This window comes from Carassius carassius, chromosome 43, assembly GCF_963082965.1.
Source record: "Carassius carassius chromosome 43, fCarCar2.1, whole genome shotgun sequence".
In the NCBI taxonomy this organism is placed as follows: Eukaryota; Metazoa; Chordata; class Actinopteri; order Cypriniformes; family Cyprinidae; genus Carassius; species Carassius carassius.
In genome coordinates this window covers 25,615,808-25,629,035 of record NC_081797.1, presented here as the reverse complement: position 1 = coordinate 25,629,035, position 13,228 = coordinate 25,615,808, and the positions used below count along the sequence as shown (strand labels likewise).

General features: G+C 37.2%; 1 protein-coding gene across 3 annotated transcripts in view; it reads left to right on the top strand.

Moving 5' to 3' along the window:
- Positions 1 to 8,587, top strand: part of ldlrad3 (low density lipoprotein receptor class A domain containing 3) — a 111,534-nt gene extending 102,947 nt beyond the window's left edge. For all 3 annotated transcript variants that reach the window (XM_059535842.1, XM_059535841.1, XM_059535840.1), the window contains 2 exons: positions 7,403 to 7,787; positions 8,081 to 8,587. In XM_059535842.1, the coding sequence (XP_059391825.1) occupies positions 7,403 to 7,787; positions 8,081 to 8,192 (497 nt within the window). In that variant the 3' untranslated portion in view covers positions 8,193 to 8,587. The remainder of the gene's footprint in view (positions 1 to 7,402; positions 7,788 to 8,080) is intronic.
- Positions 8,588 to 13,228: the final 4,641 nt, after the last annotated feature.

Sequence of the window (13,228 nt, the reverse complement as noted above, 5' to 3'; positions counted from 1 at the left end):
CAAGCAACAGGGATAACCGCACCCTGCAGAGGATTGTGAAACAAAACCCATTCAAAAATGTGGGGGAAATTCACAAAGAGTGGACTGCAGCTGGAGTCAATGCTTCAAGAACCACTACGCACAGATGTATGCTTGACATGGGTTTCAGCTGCCGATTTGGGGTACCATGTTATCTGCTGGTGTTGGTCCACTGTGTTTTCTGAGGTCCAATGTCAACACAGCCGTATACCAGGAAGTTTTAGAGCACTTCATGCTTCCTGCTGCTGACTAACTTTATGGAGATGCAATTTTCATTTTCCAACAGGACAAAGCTACAAGTACCTGGTTTAAGGACCATGGTATCCCTGTTCTTAATTGGCCAGCAAACTCGCCTGACCTTAACCCCGTAGAAAATCTATGGGGTATTGTGAAGAGGAAGATGCGATATGCCAGACCCAAGAATGCAGAAGAGCTAAAGGCTACTATCAGAGCAACCTGGGCTCTCATAACACCTGAGCAGTGACACAGATTGATCGACTCCATTCCATGCAGCATTGCTGCAGTAATTCAGGCAAAAGGAGCCAAAACTAAGTATTGAGTGCTGTACATGCTCATACTTTTAACCTGTTAGCCAGCATTATGGGACTCACAGCTGAAAGTGCTCTACCAAACTTCAGTTCACTTTCTACTACTATGGCAGTAGATAATTGTAACAGTTTCCTACTTCAGTGTGTTACAAACATAATTTTGGTGTCTTTGGAAAGAAGACCCTTTGGGCTTTACTTTTTATTAACCGGATTTGATAATGCTCAAAAATATTAAAAGTTATAGACACTGAAGTGTCTTGAATTTTTTTTTTTTTTTTTTACCACACTTAAATATTTTTTTTATTTGATATAAAAATACATGAAATGAGTTCCGGAGCAATCTAGAAAAGTAATGGGTTGAAAGCCACATGTCTCATGAGTTTCTATTTCAAATCTGAAAAAGATATCATGAAAAATGAGACTCCTGCAAATATTTTTCTGAGACTATGTCTAGACCCCCCAAATATAAAAAAAATATTTACCAACAGTATTGAAGGCTTCTACATACTATTTAGCCAGTAAACATACCACTGCATAGTTTTTTTTTTCAGTTATAAAACACTAGACAGAAAATTAGACATCATATAAGTGATTTATTTGAGCACTAGAAAAATAAAATAAGAATAATTTGAGTAAGAAAAATAAAAAAAGATTTAACTTTGTTTGCCAATTACAGAACATCCTGAGATTGCTAGAAATGCAGTATTTACAATGAATTACGATGCAAATAAGTGCTGATGTGCTGATGGCCACTTATACAGATGGTAATAACACAAATGTGCCATAAAGTAAATAATCCACTCTCTCTATTCATATAGACGCGTTCACTTTGATAACCGTGATCATACAGTAATAGCGAGCTGATTTGGGCTGATTTGCACTCAAACAGATGGTAATCATGCAGATACATTCACAATCAACACAAAACACACTCTCACATATATAAAAACTGTTGAAAAATAAAACAAACAAAGAAAAAGGTGATCGCTATAAGTTCCGCCTCCATCAGCTGACAGGTGCATCAGAGCGAGTCACGAGAGAGCGCCAAAATTCAAAGAAACTATCTTTCGCCTATCTTTCATTCATTCTTTTTTCCGGTGGATAGTCTCATTCTGTTTGTGACACTGTACGCAGCGAAACCATGCCGTAAATGAATGCCATGTAAATGAAACGTAAACAAAGGAATCATGATCCATATTAGAACGTTATTGCTTCGTTGGACTAAACGTGCTCCATGAGATGTCGTTCAGTGGACCTTTACCTTTCTAACTAAACCGGGATTTACAGCTGTGGATATGTTTATCACTCATTATTATGACGGATCTGGTATGTACAGCGTTTATAATGTTCATGTTTTTTATGTGTACTGCTTACTAGGGGTGTAACGGTACGCAAAAATCACGGTTCGGTACGTACCTCGGTTTTAAAGTCACGGTTCGGTTAATTTCCGATACAGTAAGGGAAAGAAATGCATTTAACATTAAACTGCAGGTTGTTTATTACTATAAACCTTTTTTTTACAATTTGTTTACAATTTTTTAAAATACTTTTTAATAAAACATATATAAAATAAAAAAAAGAATAAGAAATAAAATACTGCTGCAAAGTTCTCTACTAAATAAAATCAAACCAATCTCAAACCAATATCATATAATAAAATATAATGAAAAATATAAATAAATAACTGATTACAGTGCAGCATTACCAATCCCAGCTTGTAGGCCTGCTCATATTTAAAATATATATATAACTTTTCCAAAGTTTAAAGTGCAGCTTCAACAGTTTCAGTTTTTAGACCTGCTCAGATTTCGTTATTGCGTTGGACCGATCGGAAATTAAGAGCAAAGGTCTGTTTAAATGCCGACGGGAGCTGCGTTTGAAGTACAATCATTTTTTCCTAATTGTAGTGATGTTCACACTCACGTGATGCCTTTTGAAAACCTTTGGCCGGTGACACACTGGCATATTGCACCTGTCAAATATAGTCTATTTAGCCGTCAATACTGTTGACGGTGTCCTTTATCAGTAGGTTTTATATTTATGCTCAACATGAAGTATAGATATTGTTTTGGTGAAGACAAGATCCTGGTCTGTCGGCGGTCTCCCTCTATGTCACCTACAGTAGCAGCAGTGCACCAGCGCCGCGTCAGGCACGATCCTGGTGTGTAAAGACACAGAAAACGCGAAGCAGGTGTCACGCAACTGACACGCAGCAGAAACGCCACGCCCACACCATGCAGCCAGTGTGTCACCGGCCTTAGAATTAGCTGCAGGGTGGGATTTGTGCTGAACGCGGAGACTTCCGCCACTTAATATGTTCGTTTGGAAACACGAAAATGTACCTATGTTCCGCAAACAAAATATTGCATTCGGTCATTCGGTACACACGTGCACCGTACCGAAAGCCCTGTACCGAAACGGTCCGGTATGAATACACGTACCATTACACCCCTACTGCTTACACAAATGTAGCAAATACAGTCTTTATAAGCTTTCCATTGAAAAACAGCGATCTGTTGTCGATGCTTGAGGCTTAGATCTTTATAATGATACATAGTTTGTCAAGATTAAATTAGTCCCATTTCATTTAATCTATTCTATTCATAAACACTGACACGTGCAAGTTGAGAGGGTTTCAAGACGAGGGCGTCGGGGTGCAGGCTAAGAGGTTAACCTTTACTGATATCCATGGGGCATGTTTATCAATTACTTTAAGAACTTCCATATAGAAAAAAAATCCAGAAATCCTCAACAAAGGGGATAAGATAAACCCTATTCCAATTTATATCTAATAAGTCTTGGATAAAAAAAAAATCGGTGTTAAAATGTTTGTTCTGTCTTACCCTGATCACCTTCGGTGGTAGGCGAGGTAATGTAATTTTCCATGCACAGAAGACCATTGAATGACCAATCCAACAAAGATTTGTATCTGTGGTCAACTAGAGTAGGTTCTCCAATAAGTATTTTCCTTATTGGCTATAGACTCAGATAATGAAGTTGAGGAGACATAAGTAGCTACCCCTCCTCCATGAGTACCCCTATCAGCTCTATACAAAACATAACCATCCAGTTCAATTTCCTCATCTGATATATTGTTATTCAACCAGGTTTCAGACAGTGTGATAACATTAGGTTTATTATAGACAAGCCAGGCTCTTAGAAGATCAATTTTATATGGCAAGCTACATGATGACAAATAAACCTTTACCCATGTTGACTATTCAGAGACATAGAAAAAAAGGTAGGTAGGTGGGGAGCAGCATACACACAAACATGCTCGCACACAACAATCATAGACTGTGTAGGTCAAAACAAAAAAATACAGATACGGTCTGCTAAGTTTCTCACTAGAATTACATGAAGGGAAAATCTGATATTAAATAATTCATACAAAAATAATCATTTGAGACAAGCTGAGTCCCAGTCATTATTTATGTGAAATAAAAAAGTACATTGGTTCATATCATTATCAAAAAATATATATAATTAGAAGGCCAAAATTAGGTTAATCGGCCCGAGAGACAGGTAGCTCACTTCAATAAATATATAGGCCTTTCATGCCACAAATAACAACAGTATCATGATCATATCGGTTGAATACCTTGCCAGTTCAATGAGACGAACAAAGTCAGTCATTCTGGGAATGAGCCTCAAAATCCCGGACGACAGACTCCGCATCTCCAGGACTTCTGAACAGTACTACTTTGCCAGCTGCAATGATCCTCAGTATGGCAGTATATACAAGAGAATATTCCATCTTCAGTTCACAGAGCTTTTTCTTGATGTCATCAAACTGCCGACGTTTATCAGGAAAGATGTAGACACGGTTGTCTTTATTCTTCTCACTTAAGAGCCATAGAATTATAGAAGACATAGAAGTATAGCGTCCCAGATTGATTGATTGGAAATCAGTGTTTGCTCCATTGCGAACTCTAGACACGCGGATCTCGAATTAGATGATGGAAACTATGAAACAAACAGAGTTTCTTTGCAACAAACTAAGGTTCACTTTGTATTTAATGTATGTTTAGGATTAGGGCATGAAGGCCAAAATGATGTAATTTAGCATACTACGCCTGAAGTACATGTCGCTCATGCCGCCATTTTTACTTTTTGTCTTATGGGAGTATGTGCAATCAGTGCAATGGATAATAGGAACTATATTCCACAGTGACATCTGTGTGGTGTAAGAGGCAATATGAAGGAAGGGCGACCTCTGACGGTGAGTGGACAGAAGACCATGAACCAGATTCATAACAGAGACCTCCCACCCCACCAAGCTTCCAGATGCTCCAAACCCAGACCAATCTAACGGGCCAGGTCCATGAGGAAGTGAACAGACTGGGAACTGAGGCAAAGCCGGCAGAGCACCAAAGCAGACCAGAAGGGACTAGAGCCCACCAGGGAGGAGCAGACGGGACTGGAACACATCAGGGCAGAGCATATGACCACCATAGTGGAGCAGATGGAGCAGGAGCCCACCAGACTGGGGGAGACGGAGCAGGATTACAAATAACTCAATATATGGGAAACACTGGACACTACTATAAGTCAAATGACCATAGTGATAACAAAAATAAAATATTTCACACATATTACACAGCCTGCTACTCATAACTGCGTATACGCGTTATGAGTCATTTTCTCCTGATAACCCCGAAAAGAACTTAAATTACACTTTCAGTTTTAATCGTACAGATAAGATCAATACATCAATCGAATCTGTAAAGGGTCTACTTTTTTTGGATACAGACATAATAACAAAACTTTGTGAACTTATAAAATAAAGATAACAAACAAGGTGTGCTGTATGCAGCCTTTGTCTGTGCTGATCTTCATTTACAAACACGTCATTAAAATGAACTGTAACTCTGAGACATAAGAGAGATATCTATAGAAAGCTTGACATGTCTACTTTTAAACTAAACAAGTGCTGCCGAAAACAAATATTCTGTGATAAAGTAATCCATATGAAAACAACGCGATGTCCGTTTTTCACGTCTCCCTTCATTATATCTAATGTGACCACGCCCCCGCGCTGAACGCTCTATTCAGATTCAAACTGAATCGCGCGGCTTGAATACGCCCATAACAGAAGAAAAAGCAGCGAGACTGTTCTTCAAGTTCTTTTATTTAACTGTTTGCTTCGCGATGAGAGGAATAAGAAATAAATCACCCCAAAAAGATGTGATGTGGTTGAGGATTTGAGAAATGGATTTCCTCAGAAAAAAAGAATGAAGCACTTTATTCAGCAGAGATTCAATTCAATTCAAGTTCATTTGTATAGTGCTTTTTACAATACAAATCGTTACAAAGCAACTTTACAGAAAATTATGTTTCTACAATATTTAGTAATAGCTAATAAGTGGTGACTGTCAGTTTGTGCGCGTATGACAGGATTTGTAGAAAAATTTATACAATACGTAGTCAGCCAGATGATGAACATTATTAATATTATTAATAATTAATAATTATTATATGATGCAGTCACACTTGTAGCAATATTTGTAAGTTCTGTTGTTGATTCAGTGTTAGCATCATCTGAGGTCCTCTGAGGGTCAGCATCATCTCTTCTCAGGAGTTTCTGGATCCAGACTGGAGCTTGTGTAAATCCTAGTGCAAAACATAGAAACAATGTTGCATAATGCTGTTTAATATAACAATAAAAAAATGCCACAATGAATGCATTATAATGTATAACAATGCATAATAAAAATTTGATCCTTAAATCTTAAAGCTGCAGTCCTCTGTCTCTCTTTTGACACCTGCAATTGCAGTTATTTGCAGAATTATCTACTTTGCATTGGTTGTGCACCAGTATGGCTCCAGCGCAGATTAATCTAATGTTTTGAGGAGTATGTGTGTACCGCACTGATATGAATACTGTACTTCAGAACCACAGATTCTAGCCTATTTTATTTTTTTAATATATGACCCAAATTAAAATGGATTTTGTCATCTGAACAATTTGGAAACAAGTCTGCCACTTTTGTTCTAACCAACTGATGTAAAAGCATTACAAAATAATCGCACTACAAATATTGATTAAATCACGCAATCCATTAGCATCAATCACATCAAACCATGCTAATTATTTTTGTTATAATATTATTAGCATATGTATTAGCATACATATTTCAATTTTAGTACAGCCTAATCTCTAATTATCATACCATGTGAATTTCATAAAACAAAAAAGTAACCCAAAAAGCAAATTGTCTTTCCTTAGAACTGGTTCTCTTTAAAATACAAATCTTGTGTAATACCACATAGACTATCTGATCAGATGCACATTTAAAACTGGAATATAATCTAATTTCGGTGACATGTGCTTCATAAAAACATAATCTTATCTAGATTACAATCTGACATCAAAATTATTGATTTAATTATTCCAGCTGCTGTTAGAAAAGGCTATAAATAATCTGCCACCTGCTGGATCCTCACATGCGATATAGCCAACTAGCCAGGATGACTTCTTTATGATTGCAGACTTGACATAATGACTTGGTGGCATGCTCAATATTCCCACAAATTCCTACCAGTACCACTCAAATTAGAAAAGATTATTATAGGTTTACTGTTGTGAATCGGGATTAGGAGGTAGTTTTGAATAGTGACTGGTTATTTACTTGCTCAAAAAATGATTTCAGATCAGGTAGCTTTTAGTTTTTTTCTTATTTAAATCCAGAAACACCGACTATTTTTTTTTTTTTTTACACAACTTTAGTCTCATTTATATGCTTATTCAAATCACTTAACTGTTTAGTGACTAAAATGAAACCAGTAATACAGGTAAAAGGAATTTATAAAAAAATATTTTCTATTCCTCTTAGAATCCCCTGGACAGGACTTTGTGACACTGGACTATCAACTACGCTATTACCCCAGTATCACGTATGGAGTTATTGGCAGTGCCATCATCTTTGTCCTGGTATTGGCATTGCTGGCCCTTGTCCTGCACCATCAGAGAAAGCGAAGTGCCTTGCTGCCACAGGGGGTCTACAGAGGTGCCTGCCACCAACCACTCCTGCTCTCCCGGCTTGTCATACTGGACAGAGGACATACCCATCCTGGAAGCCACGACCTTTCACCCCAGTGTTCATCCTCAACAGAGGCATTCAGCTCAGTTCATAGTCTCCAGTTGCTCTCTCTTTCACAATATCCAAGAACTGCGATAGACTTGCCACCATCATACTCACAGGCTGTAATGGATATTGGGTATGCTTACAAATGCTAACAATAGTGGTTGGCCAATGTGAATTATTTTATTTTTTTGGATGTCTGATGCCAATATCTTAGAAAGTAAAGTGGCCAATGGCTAATATAATGCTGAAATATAGGAGATCATTATGTAATTTAAAGGTAGTAAATAACATATGCTAAAGAGATGTGCGGATGAGCTCAAACGTCACCCGAATCTGCTGCTTCAATATACATATCTCACATATCTAAAGGTTGAAGATTACCTTTTTTATTATTATTATTTTAATTTTTTTTTTTTTTTTATACAGCCGACCTACATGGTTTGATCTCCCACCTCCTCCTTACCCTCCAGAGACTACTACAGCTCAGTCTGAGAGAGAACCACCTGTATATGAGGACCCAGCTGAAAATACAGAATAAGCCAGAGCTGTATTATCTCAAATCTGCACCAACAACAACACTGACACCAGTTGTGCAGAGTAAAGAGTCTTAGCAGCCATCACTGTAAATTCAGAAGATATGGACTGTATGTGTGTTATGCAAAAGTCTGTGCAGAGTTTTTAGAAAGAAAATCATTATTAATTTAGATCTTTGCAGATTCACCAAATATGTATAGGAGCATCCCAGCTAACAGAATTTTGTTACAAGAACATTCTCCAAATATTCAGTGTTGGTTCTAGGAACATAGAAAATCACCAGTTTTCTTGATGTTAGGGGTAAAATTTTAAAGGGTATGATGTTCCTCAAACATTCTGTCACCTTAATTTTTTATTTAAAAATCAACATTCTAGGAACATTTGTAACATTCCAAGAACATAAAAATGGCCAGTTTCTATAATGTTAGTAGAATGTTATTTAAAAGTTAGTATGATGTTCCTGAAACATTATTTAAATTATTTAAACACCTGTTGTGAACAAGCAAAAAGGGAAATAAGAACACGAACTATAACTTTCTTCAGCCACAGCCTTACAAGATACAAGACTTGAAATCTCTCAAGATCTGTTTAAACAACTCCACAAACAGCATTACCAGCTTCACTAACAGTATTACTAACCAGATTGACTTTATTTCTGTTACATGCCTACAGAAGTTCTTATTGTCTGTATCCAGATCAGAGGGTCACTGCAGTCACAGATCCAGTACGTATCCAGACCAGATGGTGGATCAGCACCTAGAAAGGACCTCTACAGCCCTAAAAAGACAGCGGAGCCCCAGATACAGATCCCCTGTAAAGACCTTGTCTCAGACGACCACCGGGACAAGACCACAAATAAAAAACAGATGATTCTTCTGCACAATATGACTTTGCTGCAGCCTGGAATTGAACTGCTGGTTTTGTCTGGTCAGAGGAGAACTGGCACCCCAGCTGAGCCTGGTTTCTCCCAAAGTCTTTTTGCTCCATTTTGTCACCGATGGATTTTTGGTTCCTTGCCGCTGTCGCCTTTGGCTTGCTTAGTTTAGTCAATTCATTTACAGTGATATCGTTGACTTGATTGCAAATTAATGCACAAACACTATTTAATCTGGACAGAGATGACATCACTGAATTCAATGATGAACTGCCTTAAACTGTCATTTTGCATTATTCAATTCAATTAAATTCAATTCAGGTTTATTTGTATAGCGCTTTTTACAATACAAATCGTTACAAAGCAACTTTACAGAAAATTATGTTTCTACAATATTTAGTAGTAGCTTATAAGTGTTGACTGTCAGTTTGTGCGCGTATGACAGGATTTTTTGAAAAATTAATACAAGATGTAGTCAGCCAGACGATGAACATTATTAATATTATTAATAATTAATAATTATTATATGATGCAGTCACACTTGTAGCAATATTTGTTAGTTCTGTTGTTGATTCAGGGTTAGCATTATCTGGGGTCATCTGAGGGTCAGCATCATCTCTTCTCAGGTGTTCTGGATCCAGACTGGAGCTTGTGTAAATCCTAGTTACATCCCGTGGCAAAACATAGAAACAAATAGAGACATCATTAGCATAGCTGCTGATCCAAAAAAGTAAAATTAATTAGTTTAACCCAAGCTAAAGAATAAGAATGCACATTTGATCAGATGCAACTACACTCACAATTTAAGAGATACATTATTTGAATGCTTGGCGAAAGAGATGCGTTTTTAATCTAGATTTAAACAGAGAGAGTGTGTCTGAACCCCGAACATTATCAGGAAGGCTATTCCAGAGTTTGGGAGCCAAATGTGAAAAAGCTCTACCTCCTTTAGTGGAGTTTGCTATCCTAGGAACTACCAAAAGTCCAGCGTTTTGTGACCTTAGGGAGCATGATGGATTGTAACGTGGTATAAGGCTAGTTAGGTACGCAGGAGCTAAACCATTTAGGGCCTTATAGGTAAGTAATGATAATTTGTAACTGATATGGAACTTGATAAGTAGCCAGTGCAGAGACTGTAAAACTGAGGTAATATGATCATATTTTCTTGACCTGGTAAGGACTCTAGCTGCTGCATTTTTGGACTACCTTTATTGACACATTGTTTTCCTAATGAATGTTGTTCAGTTGCTTTGACGCAATGTATTTTGTTTAAAGCGCTATATAAATAAAGGTGACTTGACTTGAATGTCTTTTATTTTCAGTTCATCTAAGGCTGTGGCTGATGTAAGTTTGCGTTCTTATTTCTATTTCTTGTAGTGCTTGTTCGCAGCAGTTGTTTGAATGATTCAGTGTTTCAGGAACATCATACTAATCTTTAAATAACATTATACTAACATTATGGAAACTGGACATTTTATGTTTTTGGAATGTAACAAGTCAATGTTCCTAGAATGTTAGAATTTGACTAGAATTGAATTTTAAATCTAAATTAAGTTAGCAGAACATTTGAGGAACATCATACCCTTTAAAGACGTATCTCTAACATCAAGAAAACTGGACATTATTTATGTTCCTAGAACCAACACTGAATATTTCAAGAACGTTCTTGTAACAAAATGCTGTTAGCTAGGATGACAGTACCATTATTGGGTGGCCAATTAACTGCATTACTCTATCATAAGCAATGCCATTGGCAGCCAAAAAAGCACTATACCGATGGTGCTAATCTAGAATGAGCTTTTTACTACTGTTGCAGATGTACAATTGATACTCTCAACTGCAGTAATTATACAAGTATAGATGTTACCTGCTAGTGTTTTAAAGGTGTCAAACCTCATTCTCATGAGTGGCGGTTTAAGTAAAAGATGTGCTCAAATAATTTTCAAGATTTACATAAAGTGTGTTATAAGTGTGTAAAACAGTTGTTTTAATATTTAATTATCATGGGTTTACATGTGTTTCAGTACAAGGGTTTCATTGGCTATGTTTACATGCACACTTTTTGGTTCAATCGCGCTGAATTCATTATGATTGATGAATCTGATTGTAGCGTTTACATGAACGCAAAATTAAGTGATAGATAATAATCGAGCATCGCGTTAGTTCAGTCAGGCCATGTTAGTCATGCTTGCATCAGCTGACAGTCAGCTGTTCCTGACGTGTACCAATCCAGTCTTGACACCTATCACCTGCGGTCTATTTAAATTCCCATTATTCGGTGTCTCTTCCATCGCATTGCTGCTTGAAATTAACTCCCTCCTCCAACCCCAACTCCACCAACTGAACCTGTAATCCGATCTAACTTGTTCTTTCTTTACAGTGTCTTCATTGGAAGCAGTCTCTATCACATTTTGTTTACAACTCATGTAATTGTGAATTGTAATTATATATGCTTATAATGGTTCTGTTCTGTACCCCAGGGGGGTTTGTCTTGCTGCTCTCCCCGCTCTGTCCAAGCATGGCTGCATGGACAGAACAGAACCATACCGCCAACACTAACTGTATGCAGTTATAATTGTCATAAATATACTTGACGGAAGTGGACCTGATTGAATTGAGTTTCTCACTGTTTGCACATAATAACCACTCTTCTACATGGTTTCTTTAGTTTTTAAAAGCAGACTTAATATTTACCCGTTTATGGATAAATATACATATAAAGCGCTGTGCTGTGCTGTTCATATTTATCAAGCAAAAATAAAAAGCTCTCCCTGTGCCCAAAAACATTTGCCTGTGGATGAGTATCCAAAACAAGGTTGTCTTGCTCCACTTCACAGTTGCCGAGTAAAAGGAGAGTTTTATAATGACAGGACACGCATTCATACAACACTTTTTTTCAAAAGGAAGAGCCTCTCATCCTTGCGTCATATATCATTACGTTATTTCTGTGTCATTGCACATACGGAGTTCTTTCAATTTTGTGGTTCAAGTCGATCGAGTGTTTACATGGATGGTCAATCGTATAAGAAGAGAAATAAACCACCTCCTTCAATACGATCAAAATTTCATTCCGATTGAGCTCAATTGGATCGATTAAAGTCTTTATATGAACATTTTTCAATCAGATTGAGCCGTCAATCCAATTACAAACCGATTATTTGGGTGCATGTAAACGTAGCAACTGTTGATATTCCCTGTGAAATTGGGAATGCAGAATGTCTCTGTCTCCTTGGCTTAATGTTTATGAACATTGTTAAATAACACATTTCTTTGTCTTTATCTTTCGATGTCGTCTGACCATTCTCAGTCCTTGAATGAGCTCATGGAAAGAATAATAAACCTGAAGCCATTTAGTCTATTCACAAACTTCTTCAAAGTTTATTATTAAATCCACACATTATATAGTTGCATTGCAAGGGGTGGTGTTTTAGTTTATCCAATGAGATATGGATTACATACAGGTGTAGGTGTGTGATACACAAGCCAAGAAATATATGCTATATAAAATGGAAGTCTGGCCAGAAAATTCTGGACATATTAGGAGCACACTTGGCCAAGGATACATCAACTCTAAGAAGAAGGACAGACCGAACTTAATAAACTTCGGGCATATAGCCCCCATCTTGGTCTGAAAGTCTGAACTCATGAGGAAATATACATGTGTGCGCATGAGTGTATACATTGATATGAGGGGCCGTGAAAGACTTAATTCATTCTGGCACTCTCACACACTTACATTCTCCTTTCACATACATATATTCTCCTTTCACATACATATATTTTTGCTTTCACACACACATACATTCTCCTTACAAATACATATATTTTTGCTTTCACACTCATACATTCTCCTTACACACATATATTTCTACTCTCACACACATACACTCGCCTTTCACATACATATACACACATACATATATAGAATGTATGTATGTAAGAGAAGAATGTGTGTACTGTATGTGCGAGAGAGAGTATGTATGTATGTGCGAGAGAGAGTATAGTGGAAACGGAAGGCGTTTAGTTGAAAAGGAAGGCAGGTAAGGCGCGATCAGGCTCACAGGTCTTGATCAGCATGGCTGAGGTAGATGAGGAAGCCGCAGAAGTATTTCAGCAAGCTATCTGGGTTTAAATATATATATATATATATATATATATATATATAT